This window comes from Lucilia sericata, unplaced genomic scaffold (genome assembly GCF_015586225.1).
Source record: "Lucilia sericata isolate MDLA Ls3-8-SP2 unplaced genomic scaffold, ASM1558622v1 Contig000333F_arrow, whole genome shotgun sequence".
Lineage (NCBI taxonomy): Eukaryota > Metazoa > Arthropoda > Insecta > Diptera > Calliphoridae > Lucilia > Lucilia sericata.
In genome coordinates this window covers 1-17,586 of record NW_023994354.1, presented here as the reverse complement: position 1 = coordinate 17,586, position 17,586 = coordinate 1, and the positions used below count along the sequence as shown (strand labels likewise).

Sequence of the window (17,586 nt, the reverse complement as noted above, 5' to 3'; positions counted from 1 at the left end):
AATCCAAAATCCCCCAATTTTTTTCTCACAGAAATTTCACCATGTTACTCAACATACAGTTGAAACTACGTGATGAACACGGTTACACATTTACCGATATCGATAAATTAAAACTGGATATTTTAGAAGTTGGTGGCTTTCGTGTACGTTTCGATAATCTTTTCAATGGCCAACAGGTTTTTGGAGGAAAGTACAAATGCTGTATTTAATGAAAATTGGCGTGACTTTTTCGAAGTTTTACGACCAGCTATAACAGGTTCGGTTGAGGCTGTCATGAAAGATCGTTTGTCTAAGGCCTACGGTTATATACCGGCTAATTATTTTATTGAAGATATACCCAGAGCTGCCGAACATAGCGGTTAATAATTCGGTAATAGTTTTTAGTAAAATATTAAGTAGTTATTAAATAAGATTTGGAAATAGATAAAATAAATAAATCATATATAAGTGTTATCATATTCAGCTATGCCGAATCTAATCATTAAATCATAAGTCGTAAAGAATAAAAATAATTCGAATGTGGACCCATATATTGACTGCGATCATTAGAATAATATGAACGCTATTGGCATAAAGCCTTCACTGAGGAATTGCTCCAATTATGGACCAAGTACTTCCGAAATTATTAATTTATAATATTTTAAACTGAATTCTGTAAGAGGGTTTATATGGGTGTAAGTTAAACTATGAACCGATCATCACAAAAGTAGGTATCATGAATGTATTTAGATTCGATTCCTATAGAAAATAGTTTGTGTAGAATTTCATAATTACACCGACAACTTAAAGCCAGTTTAAGGTTTTTATGTTAGTTATGAACGTTAGTCATTTTCCAAAGGGGACCCATGCACCGATTACTTATGGACCGATCGTCATAAAATTTTATAGAGAGATTTCATTAAATATAAATTTTGTTTATCTAAAATTTCATTAATATGTTCACATTTTTAAGCCAGCTTTGAGCTTTAAATTTAGGGTCTTATATGGGAGGTAGAGTATGGACCCATCCTCATAAAACATTGTAGAGAGATTTCGGTTAATATAAAACTGGTTTATATTGAATTTCATTGCTAAAATGATAAGCGTTCTGTCATTTTCTGGGGGGTGGTCTTTTATGGGTTGTACACAGAGGGAAAAAGAAATATACACGCTTGGTACCAAATTGGCACCAAAGAGTTTGTAATTTTTCAATAACAACCGTTTGTCAAAGTATGTACATACGTACGACAACACTATGTCGCAACGTTGTCAACATTGCAACAATTCGTTGTCGAAATCTAAATTTTTTACACATACGTTGTCTAAATATTAACAAACGTGGTAAGTTCACTATTGCAAACAATCCGTTGCCAATAGTGGAGCTTACCACGTTTGTTAACATTTAGACAACGTATGTGTAAAAATTTAGATTTCGACAACGAATTGTTGCAATGTTGACAACGTTGCGACATAGTGTTGTCGTACGTATGTATATACTTTGACAACGGTTGTTATTGAAAAATTACAAACTCTTTGGTGCCAATTTTGGTACCAAGCGTGTATATTTCTTTTCCCTCTGTGTACACCCATAAAAGACCACCCCCCAGAAAATGACAGAACGCTTATCATTTTAGCAATGAATTCAATATAAACCAGTTTTATATTAACCGAAATCTCTCTACAATGTTTATGAGGATGGGTCCATACTCTACCTCCCATATAAGACCCTAAATTTAAAGCTCAAAGCTGGCTTAAAAATGTGAACATATTAATGAAATTTTAGATAAACAAAATTTATATTTAATGAAATCTCTCTATAAAATTTTATGACGATCGGTCCATAAGTAATCGGTGCATGGGTCCCCTTTGGAAAATGACTAACGTTCATAACTAACATAAAAACTTAAACTGGCTTTAAGTTGTCGGTGTAATTATGAAATTCTACACAAACTATTTTCTATAGGAATCGAATCTAAATACATTCATGATACCTACTTTTGTGATGATCGGTTCATAGTTTAACTTACACCCATATAAACCCTCTTACAGAATTCAGTTTAAAATATTATAAATTAATAATTTCGGAAGTACTTGGTCCATAATTGGAGCAATTCCTCAGTGAAGGCTTTATGCCAATAGCGTTCATATTATTCTAATGATCGCAGTCAATATATGGGTCCACATTCGAAATTATTTTTATTCTTTACGACTTATGATTTAATGATTAGATTCGGCATAGCTGAATATGATAACACTTATATATGATTTATTTATTTTATCTATTTCCAAATCTTATTTAATAACTACTTAATATTTTACTAAAAACTATTACCGAATTATTAACCGCTATGTTCGGCAGCTCTGGGTATATCTTCAATAAAATAATTAGCCGGTATATAACCGTAGGCCTTAGACAAACGATCTTTCATGACAGCCTCAACCGAACCTGTTATAGCTGGTCGTAAAACTTCGAAAAAGTCACGCCAATTTTCATTAAATACAGCATTTGTACTTTCCTCCAAAACCTGTTGGCCATTGAAAAGATTATCGAAACGTACACGAAAGCCACCAACTTCTAAAATATCCAGTTTTAATTTATCGATATCGGTAAATGTGTAACCGTGTTCATCACGTAGTTTCAACTGTATGTTGAGTAACATGGTGAAATTTTCTGTGAGAAAAAAATTGGGGGATTTTGGATTAATAAATAATAAGAGAATATTGAGAAACTTTTTTTCTTTAATGTTGTCATTAACTTCTAAACTCTTTAGAACTTACCTACTTCAAAGAAAGCCTTGCCATTACCATTTATAGCCAAATTTATAATATGTCCTTTAAGTTTGTAATCCGTGTCAAAGCGTAATTTTGGCACAAAAAGTTTAATTTTTGAAAATAATGTATTGGGATTGAAACTGTAAATAAAAGTTAACTTATAGATAAATAATCTTCCTTTTTCATATAAAAAACATACTGGGCATCCTTTACCACTATGCCACTGGCTCCTGTTATAACCATATTTTTCAAATCAGCATTTATAGCCAAAGGATTATTGTCATTTTGAGCAATAACAATACGCTTTACATATAAAGGATCAAAGGAACCACCTTCCTTAAAGCCAGGTATACCTTAAATCAAACATTTAACAGTAATTCAAAATTGTATTTAAATTCCAAGAAAATAAAATTTTATTCAAACTTTACCATCTTTCCACTCATGAAAAATCGCTTGAAAGTTTCGACCAAAACATTTGCTAAAAGCTGTATCCTGCAACTGACAGGGTATTAAAATATCGGCTGAAAGGAGAGACGAAATAAAGTTTATCTCTTCACTATTAGTTTTTTTATATTTCGACTACTAACGTTTCTCTTCTAAATATTTTCCAGCCTTGACGTTGCACACTGCTGTTACAACCAGGATAACAAAACATTTAAATAAAACTTTCATTCTGTCTATTTTGTTTGTTTTATTGTTTTGCAGCTATTGAAATACAATTATCCTTGTTTTTGAATTTTTGTGTGGGTTAGTGACTGAGGCAGTGACACGACCTTCTATTGTTTGTTGCAGTTGATATACTGAACTCATTTCATTGTTTTTATCTTAAATTATTTTGTCTTACTTTCATAACTGCATCTTATAAATTCATAAGTAATAACAAAAAAAAAAAAAAAAAAGTAAATAATTATGTGATTTGTTTATTATAATTTCAATTAAAATGTTTATTTTGTTTTATGTTTAAGTTCTCAAACAAAACTTGTTTTCTAGTGTGTCTTCTTGTTTTAGATTTTTTTTGTAAAGAATTTATTGTTTTTTTGTTTTCTATTTAGGCATATCACAGATAATAAATTTTATTTTATTCTATAGTCTAGTCTATAGACTAAACTATAGACTAGACTATAGACTAGACTATAGACTAGACTATAGTCTAGTCTATAGACTAGACTAGACTAGACTATAGACTACACTATAGAACTAAGACGACTAGACTAGACTATAGACTAGACTATAGACTAGACTATAGACTAGACTATAGACTAGACTAGATAGACTAGACTAGACCTATAGACTAGACTATAGACTAGACTATAGACTATGACTAACTAGAATATAGACTAGACTATAGACTAGACTACGCTAGACTAAGACTAGGACATAGACTAGACTATAGACTAGACTATAGACTAGACTATAGACTGAGGACTATCGACCTAGACTATAGACTAGACTCTAGACTAGACTATAGACTAGGACTATAGACTAGACTATAGACTAGGAGCTATAGACTAGACTATATGACTAGACTATAGACTAGACTATAGACTAGACTATAGGACTAGACTATAGACTAGACTATGGACTAGACTATAGACCAGATATAGACTAGACTAAGACTAGGACTATAGACTAGACTATAGGACTAGGGACTATAGACTAGACTATAGACTAGACTATAGACTAGACTATAGACTAGACTATAGACTAGACTATAGACTAGATAGCTAGAAGACTAGACTATAGACTAGACTATAGACTAGACTATAGACTAGACTATAGACTAGACTATAGACTAGACTATAGACTAGACTATAGACTAGACTATAGACTTAGGACTATAGACTAGACTATAGACTAGACTATAGACTAGACTATAGACTAGACTATAGACTAGACTATAGACTAGACTATAGACTAGACTATAGACTAGACTATAGACTAGACTATAGACTAGACTATAGACTAGACTATAGACTAGACTATAGACTAGACTATAGACTAGACTATAGACTAGACTATAGACTAGACTATAGACTAGACTATAGACTAGACTATAGACTAGACTATAGACTAGACTATAGACTAGACTATAGACTAGACTATAGAACTAGACTATAGACTAGACTATAGACTAGACTATAGACCTAGACTATAGACTAGACTATAGACTAGACTATAGACTAGACTATAGACTAGACTATAGACTAGACTATAGACTAGACTATAGATTAGACAGGACATGGCTTAATCGACTTTGCTAAAGGATCCAGAATATGTTTACTTTATAGGGTCTTTATTGAGGAAATTACAAACGGAATGACAAACTCACGAACGTGAAGGGTATGAAAAGAAATGAACTATCTCTTAGATCAGTTTTTATTCATTCCATGCAAAACCGTTTTACAACACAAAAATACTTAATACTTTAACCATAGTGAACAGCAGCAGTTGGTATATCTTCTATGAAATAATTTAAAGGTACATAACCGAGTGACTTTTTTAGTCGATCCTTCATTATCTCCTGTACGGCTTCTGTTACAGCGGGTCGTAAAATTTCATAAAAATCTCGCCAATTCTCATTTATAAGAGTATTTGTACTATCCTCTATATCCTTCTGACCATTGAAAAGATTATCAAATTGTGTATGTACACCTCCTATATTTGTAACATCCATATGTAATTTTTCGACATCGCCAAATGTGAAACCATGTTCGTCGCGCAACTTAAGTTGTACGTTAAGGATCATGCCCAAATTCTCTGTTTAAAATAATTCCAGAAGTTTTTGTTAGAATGATCACCAAATTTAAATTTGACCAAACTTACCAATTTTGAAGAAACCCTTGCCATGACTTTTTAAAACTAAATTTAATATTTGTCCATTAATCTTATAATCGAAAGCAAACTGCAATTTTGGCACTAATAATTTAGCATGTAAAACTAATGTTTTTGCATCGAAACTGTAATAAAAAAACGAAAATTTATTTTAACACATACATATTTGAATGCTTGGTGGAAGTCTGAAAAACAAACCTGATTTCTTGAACGATCATATTACTGGCGCCAGTTACCACCACATTAGAAAGATCAACATTTAATGCCACAGGATTTTTGGGATCTTGAGAAAACAAAATACGTTTAACATATATAGGATCAAAGGAACCGGCAGCTTTATAACCAGGTATGCCTATAATTTGGAGTCCAATAAAGAATTTCTACTTATTTTTGTTTTATAATTATATGTTGTGAAAAACTTTACCAGACTTCCACTCGCGAAATATCACTTGAAAATTTTTGCTAAAACATTTGCCAAAATCTGGATCCTGCAAACGACAGGGTATTAAGAAGTCGGCTGTAAATAGGTATTATAAAATGTATTTATTGTTCGTATCTTGATCTTTAGTATTTTTATAATTTATATAATTTTATTGTTGTTTTGTGCTTACGTTTGTTGGACAAAAATTTTGCTGCATTAACTGTGGAAACTGCAACAGCTGTTATTATGACCAGGATGTCAAGGATTTTAAGTGTCACATTCATTATGTAAATTTTTCTGTTTTATTGTTTTCCTCTTTTTTATAGTTTAAAATGCTGTTGCTGCTGGAAATAGCTTTTTTTTTTTGGCGAAAAAATGTGTGTGGATCAGAGGTTGACGTAGTGATACACCTTCTGATATGCTTGCTTCAATCAAAATACTGCAGTCATTTTATTAATTTTATGTTTAAATATTTTGTATTCATAACTATATTATTCTATATACTATATTTAAAACAACAACTAGTTAGTTTAGACGGTCTACACTGTTCTTATGTTACCCTACACCTATTATACTATTTCGCTTATAAATACCTTTAACGGAATAGCTTGCTAGTTCTTATAAATATCCTTAATAGGTTGGTTTTCCAATAAATTTTTGGATTTTTTGAGAGAAAAATTTTCTACTTTACTATGAGTATATAAGTATGCCTCACAACTAGGATGGTGCAGAGTAAAGAAATATTCATTAGAGCATTTCTTTGTTAAAATTTTAGTTAGATTTTAATTATGCTTCTTAGCGATCTTGTTTTTCTAGTATCTTTTAATTTAGAATCTTTTAATATTTTAATTAGTTATGTGATAGTATTTATTTAGTTAGAGAGTGAAGAAAAATTATGTGTTTTTAGAATTAAAAGCAAATATTAAAGCTTTAGATCTTGAACATACATACATATGTATATGAACTCAAAATCTAAAATTAATTTTGTTATTCCGTCTGTAATACATCGAAATGTTGGTAGTAGAACCTCTGTTCCATTTGTTGAAATTACGATAGAGTACGTTCGAGCTTGCACCTTTATGAGAGTCTCTGGTGGGAAGTGAAAATATGACTTTCCGACTAACAGACTAGAACACTAGTATTAGAATCTACCGGTTCTATCAGACATGCTTTCAACAATTTTTTCTATTTAAAGCAATCAAAATTGATCCATAAATATCAAAGATATGAAAAGCACTAGGGTTCTAAAAATCGACTTTCGAATAATCGAACAATCGACTTTTTGTCGAAAAAAGTCGATAACTCGACTATCGTCTGTGAAAAAAGTCGGTTTTGTTAATAAAAGTCGAAAAGTCGAAAAAAGTCGATAGGTCGAAAAAAGTCGAAGAAAGTCGAAAAAAGTCGAAAAGTCGGAAAAAGTCGAAAACACGAAAATTGTAGAAACAAGTCAAAAATAGTCGAAAATTTTAAAAAAAGTGGAAAAAAAGTAAAAAACTCTGAAATTGTTGGAAAAACTCGAAAAAAGTCCAAAAATAGTCGAAAGAAGTCGAAAATAGTCAAAAAGTCGGAAAAAGTCGAAAAGTCGACTATTTATAAAATACTTATAGTCAAAAAGTCGACTTTTAATTAAATGAAAATAGTCGAAAAGTCGAAAAATCGACTTTTCATAAAATGCAAAAAGTCGAAAAGTCGACTTTTAACTAAATGAAAAAAGTCGAAAAGTCGACTTTTCGTTTCAACTATAGAACCCTAAAAAACACTATTATTTATTTATTAAATAATTGAAGTCCTTTAAAATTGACACAGGTTCACGAAATGAAAAACTAAAAGCGCAGTTTTTCTCCATTAAAATTTTGAGTTTCAGACGTTCATGGTTCATGTCTAACGATTTTTTCTCTTTTTGTCGGACGGTGTTATATTTGTAATAATATTGTAAAACTAAAGAAATATATTTCGAATAAAAATATATTAACGTTTAAGGGTTAATTTCGATAAATACGGGTCTTCATTATATGTATATTTTTCTTAAGTTTCATTTAAATCGGTGTAAAACCAAATAATATTTTACTAAAGTTTCAATACATTTTAGCAATATTTTATAGCTTGAGTTTGACCTTCGTATGTTAACCCATAAACACTATTCGATTTTGCTAAAACTTCTGATATATGTTGAATTGTATATTCCGAGAAGGTATTATATGAAATACATAACAGTAGAGAATAAAGCCTGGTTTTTCAAAAATTTTAACAAAAAAATTTTTTCTCCGAAATTCCCAATCTTCAAATCGCAGGTAACGCTATTCTGTAAGAGATATCCACCTAATTTATTTACTATTTTATTCCCTTCTTTTCTGTCCATAAGTCACGTGGAGACTTTCTTAAAATTTTAAAATTTGTGTAACAAAATTGATAAAAGTATGAAATTGAACTGTTTCGAAACTGTCATCTGAAGAGTTTCTAATTTATGACTATAACCCTTTCACTTAATAAATACAAATTTTAGATATAATGTATAATAATTAATTTACTTTTATTATACATTTTAAATATTGTTCAGATACTCAAATGAACTCTATTACCTTTAAAATTAACCTTGACTGCGGTTAATAGTTATAAATATGGGCTAAATCTAATAAGAAAGTGAGATACTATAAGACCAGCTGTTTAATATTATCTTCTTAAAACTTGTTTTAAGAATTTTTCAAATAATAGCAATTAATCAGACTTACTTAATTGTCTATAAAATATTAGGTTGATAACCTGTAATTAATATTTCTTTACGAAAATTATTATTTTAATATTTCACTTTTATATTATTTTTCATTCTTAAAATATGTATTCACGACAATAACTATCGTTAACCATTATATTGAGCAGCAGTTGGTATATCAGCAATGAAATAATTGCCTGGCACATAACTGAATACCTTTGATAGACGATCTTTCATAATCTCTTGAACGGATTTTGTTATAGCGGGTCTTTCAATTTGATAAAATTCACGCCAATTCTCATTGAACACACCATTTATACTGTCCTCTAAATCTTTTTGACCATTAAAAAGATTATCGAAATATACATGAAAACCGCCAACATCTTTAATATCCAGATGTAATTTTTCTATATCGGTAAAGGTGAAACCATGTTCATCACGTAGTTTAACTTGTAGTTTAAGAATCATTACAAAATTATCTAGGAAATAGATAAAATTAAAAAAGTTTTATTAAGAATATTGAAAAATAATGTCGGTTATAAGATTTTAAAAATCTATAAACTATAAATTCCTATTGTTTTTAGCCGTCAAACTTACCAACTTCCATAAAAGCCTTGCCACTGCTTTTTAAAGGTAAATTTAAAATACGTCCATTAAGTTTATAATCGAAATCAAGACGTAATTTTGGTGCTAATAATTTAACATAATAACTTAATGATTTTATATCGAATCTGTAATAAATTAAGAAAAAAATGTCTAAATAAAACTGCTGAAACCTTAAAAACAATAGTATTTTGATAACCCACTTGATTTCTTGAGCGACCATTTTACTGGTACCAGTTATAACAACATTGGAAAGATCAGCATTTAAAGCCAATTGACTATTGGCATCTTGTGTAATAACAATACGTTTTACATAGAGAGGATCAAATGTACCAGCCGCCTTGAAACCGGGTATACCTGTCAATCAATAGAATTATATCTTTAAGTTTTGAAAGTAAAATATTTTATTTTAAACTTTACCATCCTTCCACTCGGTATAAAGCACTTGAAAGTTTTTGGTAAAACAGGTGTTAAAGTTGGGATCCTGTAGATAACAGGGTGTCAAATAGTCAGCTGTTAGGGGGAAAAAAATAACAGAAATTATTAAGTATTTGTCTTTTACTTTAGATTTCTTTCCTCAACTTACGTTTATTTGCCAAATATTTAGCTGCATTGGTAACGGCAACAGCTGTTGCTATCACCAGGATGCTAAAAATTTGATATAAAACCTTCATTATCGAATAGGTTATTTTATTGTTGTTCCTTTTTATAGCTTTCTATAAAGACGGCCGCTGTGTATGACTTTTATTGTTTACTCCTGTTGGAAGACTAAATTTATATAATTGATTTTAGCTTAAATATTATGTATTACATTCGGTATTTTAATAATAAACAAATATTGATTTGAACAATTTTATTTATTAAAATTTCCATTAATTTGTTGTATTGTTTTATTTGAACTTCTGAATTAACTTGTTTTTCTAGTATTTTTTTGAATCTTTTGTGATAAAGATATAAATTTTTATTTATTATTTAGGGTTCTGAACGTTCATCATAATTATCGTTAAATATTGATTACACCTAACTTACATATTTTATTTAAGATATCTGTATTATAGAAAACCGATTGTTATAATTATGTTCGATGCAACATGTTAGCTGAGTACTGTCAAACTATCACTCTTGAATCCCAGCCCAACCCTGACAATTGACTTAAAAAACTTAAATATAGTTATCCTAATGAAATTCTAAGGCTCCTTAGTAAGACCTTCTAAAGAAGATTTCTTCTGAAAAAGTCGATTAAAAATATTGGTAGTAAGATACAATCCAATAGTTAGGTTAGGTTAGTTTGATAGGAAAAATGCAGCTAGTCCATTATGCGACCTGTTGTGCACCCCTTTTCATGGAAAATATTTGTTGGTGAAACAAAAACCTTATATAGTGATCAATGAAGGTATTATCGTCCAATATTCAAAAACTCAGTTTCGTGGACTTAATTCCTAAGTTCGAGTGTTCGAGTGGGATATTATATCTTGAGTAATATCATTCCCAAAATATTTGCATCTAATATCGACAAATGCAATGACCTTATATAGTGATCCATGAAGGTATTATCGTAAGATGTTCAGAACCTAAGTTCAGTGGTATTCCTAAGTGTTATAGAGAGGGATGTTATATCTTCAGTAATATCATTCCCAAAAATTTCGACGAATGCCTGACAGTGGCAAAGAAAGTTGTAGTGAGTTTAACAGTTCCTTCCACTTCCTCTATGTTCATCTGAAACTAAACGTCCAATAGTTCTGCCCGTAATCTTGTGTGTAATCTACTCGAAATACGAACCATCATACTGATCTCAGACTTACTCATTATGAGATGGCTTCTCTTCCTAGTCTCGTTATAATTTCTTTGTGGTTCTACCCACCATCTTATTACTCCAAGAGGCCTTATGGGATTCTCTCGTTCATATTTTTAAATTGGACCTTTTTGCGTTGAATAGTTTTGCGTTCGTCAAGTTAATTACCTCATCCATCACTTTAAAGCAAATAAATTCGCTCTTTCGTTGCCGACGACTTCCGAGTGGCCGGATTTCCTTATAATGCAAAGCTTGCCTCTGTGTGAGTATTCGGTTAATGTTTTCGTACAATCCAATACGGTCTTAGGTCCAAACATATCTCCTAACATCACACTAATTGCTTTCTGACAGTCGGTAAATATGTTAACCCCTGTTGACGCCATATTTACTCTAATCCAATTTACGCATTCCGTAAAGTTCGATCTATACAAGAACCTAATATGAAAAAATCACTAAAATTTCTTAAAAGTTTCAAGTCAGTATTTATCACTCGACTGACATTTGATTTACAATTTGAAAAATTTTCTAAAAATAAATGTTATAGAAAAAAAAAAATTTATTTGCAACAAATTGTGAATACCCTCTCTAGTTTAATAAATTCTAATTTTGAATAAATTGCATTATTAATTTGCTTCAATTGTACATTTGAAATATAATGCAATTCAATATATTTCAACGAACTCTATTAATGTTTTTTAAATTAACCTTGATTTAGGTTAATTGCCAAATAAGAAATTAAAATAGAATTAAATTAAAAAAAATTTTAATCAATAATTTCAAAAAGATATGTCATTGAATTATAACAATGAAAAACATCGCAGCAAAAACTCGGTAATGACTTGTACTTAAGCAATAACTTGCTTTTCAGTGACTATTATTTACTTACTTTTAAGTGCTTATATAATGGCTTTCATATAATCAGACACGTAAGTAGTTTATTTTGACGGACAAATACATTTAGACTTTAGAATCTTACTTGAATCCAGAATATATATATAGTTTGTTGTTTTACGCCAAATTCAGTTTTCACAAATTAACTTTATTTTGTAAATTTAAGAGAATAATTACTCTATATTAACCACTATGCTGGGCAGCACTAGGTACATCGGCAATAAAGTAATTGCCCGGTACATAACTGTATGCCTTTGATAGACGATCTTTCATGATAAATTCAACAGCCTCTCTGATAGCGGGACGTAAAACTTCATAAAAATCACGCCAATTATCATTGAATACAGCATTTGTAGTGTCCTCTAAGTCCTTTTGACCATTAAAAAGATTATCAAAATGTACATGAAAGCCACCAACATCTTTAATATCCAAATGCAATTTATCAATATCGGTAAAGGTTAAACCATGTTCATCACGCAATTTTAATTGGATGTTGAGTATTAAAACGAAATTATCTGGGAGGTTTACAAACATAATATTTTTTCAGAATTTTACGTAGGATTTACTAAATATTAAAATAACTCAAGACAAACTTACCAATTTCAATTAGAGATTTGCCATTGCCATTCAAGGCCAAGTTCAAAATGCGTCCTTTTAGTTTATAGTCTGAATCAAAGCGTAACTTTGGCACAAATAATTTAAGAGTTGATTTCAGTGATTTGGGATTAAAACTAGGAAAAGAAAATGTTTCAAAAAAGTGTTAAATATTTTTTTTAATTGAAATAATAACCAACCTGGCATCTTGAACCTGCATTTGACTGACTCCTGTTATAACCAGATTAATAAGTTCAGCATTTAAGGCCACTGGATTATTGGCATCTTGAGCAATAACCACACGTTTAACATATAAAGGATCATAGGAGCCAGCTTCCTTTAAACCAGGTAAGCCTTAAAAGTTCAAAAATACGAAATTAATTTATCGCTTAATAAACTTCTAATAACCTACCATCTTTCCATTCGCGATAAATTCCCTCAAAGTTTTTGGCATAACATTTGTTAAATTGTGGATCCTGTAAATAACAGGGTACTATGAAATCGGCTAAAAGGAAAAAATCAATTATTTTTCTTTTATTATTTAAATTTCTTTTATTTTTATACTTACGTTTGTTGGGCAAAAATTTGGCAGCTCTTGCAGTTTGTATTACGACAACTGTTGTTATGGCCAAAACGGCATAGATTTTTAATGAATTTTTCATTATGTTAATGTCCTTTCTTATTTATAAAATGGTGGCAGTTGCAGTAATTTTTATGAACTCCTACTGTTCGTTGCACTTGAAATACTAAACTCTTTTTTAAACTGTTTTAACCTTTAAACAATTGGTATTACTTTCATAACTGTTTATTAAAGAAATGCAAAAACAAAAGAAATTCATTATAAGAATATATGTATTATAATTAAATTTAAATCTTTATTTTATTTCTTAGTCCACAATGAACTTGTTTATCTAGCGTAAACATCAATAGAACATTTGGTAAATAACATAAAAGAAATTGCAATGAAGGCATGTCACAGTTTATGTTAATAACTAACTTATCGTGGGTGCTTCGCTATCCTCATCAAAGTTAAACCGAAGTTTGTATTAAAAATGTATAAAAGGATAGCATGTGAATACTCTCATTAACTTATTATAATAAAGTACATTTTACTCACTATAAAAACGATCTATGCTTCTTGTTTTTTCAGGTCCGTTTTTTGTTAGTAAGTTAGTTAGTTAGTTGGTTGTTAGTTAGTTAGTTAGTTAGTTAGTTAGTTAGTTAGTTAGTTAGTTAGTTAGTTAGTTAGTTAGTTAGTTAGTTAGTTAGTTAGTTAGTTAGTTAGTTAGTTAGTTAGTTAGTTAGTTAGTTAGTTAGTTAGTTAGTTAGTTCGTTAGTTAGTTAGTTAGTTAGTTCGTTAGTTAGTTAGTTAGTTAGTTCGTTCGTTCGTTAGTTAGTTCGTTAGTTCGTTCGTTCGTTCGTTCGTTCGTTCGTTCGTTCGTTCGTTCGTTCGTTCGTTAGTTCGTTCGTTCGTTCGTTCGTTCGTTCGTTCGTTAGTTCTTAGTTAGTTAGTTACTCCAAAGGATACACCTAGGTTTCTATCGGCCTGCTGTGGGCTCCTTAACCAGTGTCTCATGTGAGAATTAACACTAATCATTAACCTGCCGGGGGCCACTCGCAATTACTTTGAATACCAAATTTACGCCTCTTTAGTATTTTTTTTGATTTTTAGACCTTAAACGTTCGAATTTCCCAAAAGTACCAAATTTATTTCTGTAACTTTTCAAAAATTTTACTTTTTTTGACAGCTTTAAACGATATATTAGGTCCAAAAAAGTACCAACAAAAAGTTTTTTTCCGTTTACTCCTAAAAAGAACCGAATTTCGAAAAAGTACTAAACACCTGTCTAACATTTTTTTTATCTTTTTATCCTTTAAACTAACTTCCCTCCTGAGTGGATCTTGATATTATAAATCTAAGTTCAAGCCTTTAGATTGCGCGATGACCAATCAGTCAGTAAATCGACTCTTTCATACATAAATGGTATGTCAACCTTTTTAAATTTGACAGTTTATTTTTCATATATTTTAAAATTAAAGTATTTAATGAAAATACTTAAATTATAGAAAATATTTTGTACACAGTTTATAGTTAACTATGTACATTTTATGACAAACTGTGAACACACTTTTAATAAATTTTAATTTCGTATAAATATTTCATTATTATTATTAACTTTATTAAATGCAATTAAACGTTAAATAGTATTAGGATTTTAATTATATACCTAAATAAATTATAATACTTTCAAATTAAACCTTTATGTAGGTTAATAGTATCAGTAATGTCTTAAATAAAATAATAAACATTAAGAAAGATATATATTTACATAAATATATATCAATGTATGTATGTACATTAGGGTATAACCAAAATTAGATTATATTAGAAATACATATGTACGTGGTTGCTAATAGCGTTCTAATAATGATTTATTTTGGAACAGAAACTTATTGTGACAAATTTGTCTCAATTTAAAATAGTTTTTAATAGTATGATCTTATTTTATATATTTTTTAGTGTGCGAAAAGCAATCTTTTAACGTCCTATTTATAATGACTTATTTAAGTAGTTATTTGTAAGTGTAAGAACTAGTCATTGCCCAATATCTCGCCTTTTTTCAATATAACTTGCTGCAAATAGTGATTGATATTTTGATTTGATATTTTCAAAAACTGTAGAAAAGTTATTGCCCTAATCTGCATACATTAGGCTATATGTTAATTTTAATTCTAATATTATTTAATAGGATAAAGAATTTATGAAGATGTTGGCATTAAGAAGTACATTTGCATATTGTTTAATATGTATTAAATAATACAATATAAATTATGCCACATTACGGGGAATTCAAAATTTCACTAGCATTAATACCCAGCAAAAACTTACATTGAAAAGTAAGGGTTTAAAATGCTAAAATTTACTTACACAATAGCATTTTAAGTCATTATTTTAACACGGGGATGACATTGGAGGCAAGTACTTACCACACTCGCTTACAAATAGGGAGTTAGGTAAGTACTTACTACGTAAGCACACTGTTATAAGTTTTCACAAAAAAAGTTATATTTCTTTCATTTGTGTTAAAAACAAAGTCCGTAAACAATATGTCATGGCTGAAAAGTAAGTACTAACGTAATTTGTAAGTTATTACTAGACTCATTCTAAGTATTGCAGACGGTATGTAGTAGTCATTGAAAAGTAAGTTGTTGAGTAAGTATAAGTCATTATCCTGTTTTTGCTGGGTAGGTTTCTTGCTTTAATATTAAAAAATTTAAAAAGTACTAATTGAAGATCGAAAGAGTACCAAAAAGTTAACCAAAAAGTTATAATTCTTCATTTCACCAGGATCCTATATGTAAGATTCAAGGTTCATTTGAATGACAAAAGGTATCAGAAACTACCCTTTTATAAATTTAATTCAATCAGTATACGATTAAAAAAGGTTCAATATATTAAAATAATAAAAAAGGACCAATTGAGAAACAACAGTATCAAAAAATTTCACTCTAATAGATTTTCATTCATCAGGATATATATATGGTGTTTCCTAAAATATTCGTTGTTATGTCATATAATGTTACCCAAATATTTGGGTTTAGCTGGATTTTCTAGGAAATTCTCAGACGTTGTCTCGGATTTTATCCGTTATTTACTGATCGATTTTGCTAATTTTATATAGGAAACATCTGGAAGCATATTTGGCAGAATTGTTGAAGAATTAGGTCCCGAGGATATCTGGGGCATTCAAAAAATTTCTTTCAATAATCGAACAGGCTGCAGTCGGACAGCCAGATAGATTATAGATAGATCGATAAGATAGATATAGATAGATAGATAGATAGATAGCTAGATAGATAGATCGATAGATAGATGAGGGATAGATAGCTAGATGATAGATAGCTCGATAGATAGCTAGATAGATCGATAGATAGATAGATAGATAGGATAGATGCTAGATAGCTCGCTCGCTAGATCGCTAGATCGCTCGCTCGCTCGCTCTCTCGCCGCTCGCTCTCGCTGCTCGCTCGCTCGCTCGCTCGCTCGCTCGCTCGCTCTCTCTCTCGCTCGCTCGCTCGCTCGCTCGCTCGCTCGCTCGCTCGCTGCTCGCTCGCTCGCTCGCTCGCTCGCTCGCTCGCTCGCTCGCTCGCTCGCTCGCTCGCTCGCGCGCTCGCTCGCTCTCGCTCGCTCGCTCGCTCGCTCGCTCGCTAGCTCGCTCGCTCGCTCGCTCGCTCGCTCGCTCGCTCGCTCGCTCTCTCTCGCTCGCTCCTCGCTCGCTCGCTCGCTCTCTCGCTCGCTCGCTCGCTCGCTCGCTCGCTCGCTCGCTCGCTCGCTCGCTCGCTCTCGCTCGCTCGCTCGCTCGCTCGCTCGCTCGCTCGCTCGCTCGCTCGCTCGCTCGCTCGCTCGCTCGCTGCTCGCTCGCTCGCTCCTCGCTCGCGCGCTCGCTCCTCGCTCGCTCGCTCGCTCGCTCGCTCGCTCGCTCGCTCGCTCGCTCGCTCGCTCGCTCGCTCTCTCGCTCGCTCGCTCGCTCGCTCGCTCGCTCGCTCGCTCCTCGCTCTCGCTCGCGCTCTCGCTCTCTCGCTCGCTCGCTCGCTCGCTCGCTCGCTCGCTCGCTCGCTCGCTCGCTCGCTCGCTGTCGCTCTCGCTCGCTCGCTCGCGCTTCGCTCGCTCGATGCTCGATCGCTCGCTAGCTCGATCGATCGCTAGATAGTAGCAGCCCCTGTCATAGTTATATATACTTTATAGGGTCGGAAAATTATTTATCGAAATTGAAAACGGAATTACTACTACTTTTATATAGCCTTTTATATAGCCTTCTCACAAAGCTGAGAATTAATACCTTTTCAATGTAAGTTTTTGTTGGGTATTTAAGAGTGAAAGGAAAATGATATTGAATTCTAAAGCAGTTCATTATTTGTCGTCTTTTAATTCATTTCTAAAGCGGTTTTTAGTAAGAGCTAAGTCATTAGATAAAATAATGATGAACCTCA

General features: G+C 31.7%; 4 protein-coding genes and 1 pseudogene across 4 annotated transcripts; 1 reads left to right on the top strand and 4 right to left on the bottom strand.

Annotated features, from left to right (window-relative positions):
- The first annotated feature begins 39 nt into the window (after positions 1 to 39).
- Positions 40 to 456, top strand: LOC119603757 (annotated as a pseudogene).
- A 1,642-nt stretch (positions 457 to 2,098) lies between these two features.
- On the bottom strand, positions 2,099 to 3,542 carry LOC119603751 (circadian clock-controlled protein daywake-like). The gene is made up of 5 exons (XM_037955911.1): positions 3,339 to 3,542; positions 3,180 to 3,272; positions 2,951 to 3,104; positions 2,758 to 2,891; positions 2,099 to 2,650 (listed from the first exon to the last, which is right to left on the bottom strand). Exons 1-5 carry the CDS (start codon positions 3,421 to 3,423, stop codon positions 2,319 to 2,321), a joined length of 798 nt encoding a protein of 265 aa, XP_037811839.1. The 5' UTR covers positions 3,424 to 3,542; the 3' UTR covers positions 2,099 to 2,318.
- Positions 3,543 to 5,109: 1,567 nt separating this feature from the next.
- LOC119603754 (circadian clock-controlled protein daywake-like) lies at positions 5,110 to 6,445 on the bottom strand. The gene is made up of 5 exons (XM_037955916.1): positions 6,195 to 6,445; positions 6,008 to 6,100; positions 5,782 to 5,935; positions 5,575 to 5,708; positions 5,110 to 5,508 (listed from the first exon to the last, which is right to left on the bottom strand). Exons 1-5 carry the CDS (start codon positions 6,286 to 6,288, stop codon positions 5,177 to 5,179), a joined length of 807 nt encoding a protein of 268 aa, XP_037811844.1. The 5' UTR covers positions 6,289 to 6,445; the 3' UTR covers positions 5,110 to 5,176.
- Positions 6,446 to 8,508: 2,063 nt separating this feature from the next.
- LOC119603750 (circadian clock-controlled protein daywake-like) lies at positions 8,509 to 10,208 on the bottom strand. Its single transcript, XM_037955910.1, has 5 exons — positions 9,904 to 10,208; positions 9,738 to 9,830; positions 9,521 to 9,674; positions 9,312 to 9,445; positions 8,509 to 9,193 (listed from the first exon to the last, which is right to left on the bottom strand). The coding sequence occupies exons 1-5, from the start codon at positions 9,989 to 9,991 to the stop codon at positions 8,862 to 8,864; spliced, it is 801 nt and encodes a 266-aa protein (XP_037811838.1). The 5' UTR covers positions 9,992 to 10,208; the 3' UTR covers positions 8,509 to 8,861.
- Positions 10,209 to 12,112: 1,904 nt separating this feature from the next.
- On the bottom strand, positions 12,113 to 13,430 carry LOC119603760 (protein takeout-like). Its single transcript, XM_037955922.1, has 5 exons — positions 13,163 to 13,430; positions 13,007 to 13,099; positions 12,795 to 12,948; positions 12,598 to 12,731; positions 12,113 to 12,515 (listed from the first exon to the last, which is right to left on the bottom strand). Exons 1-5 carry the CDS (start codon positions 13,254 to 13,256, stop codon positions 12,184 to 12,186), a joined length of 807 nt encoding a protein of 268 aa, XP_037811850.1. The 5' UTR covers positions 13,257 to 13,430; the 3' UTR covers positions 12,113 to 12,183.
- Between the last annotated feature and the right edge of the window lie 4,156 nt (positions 13,431 to 17,586).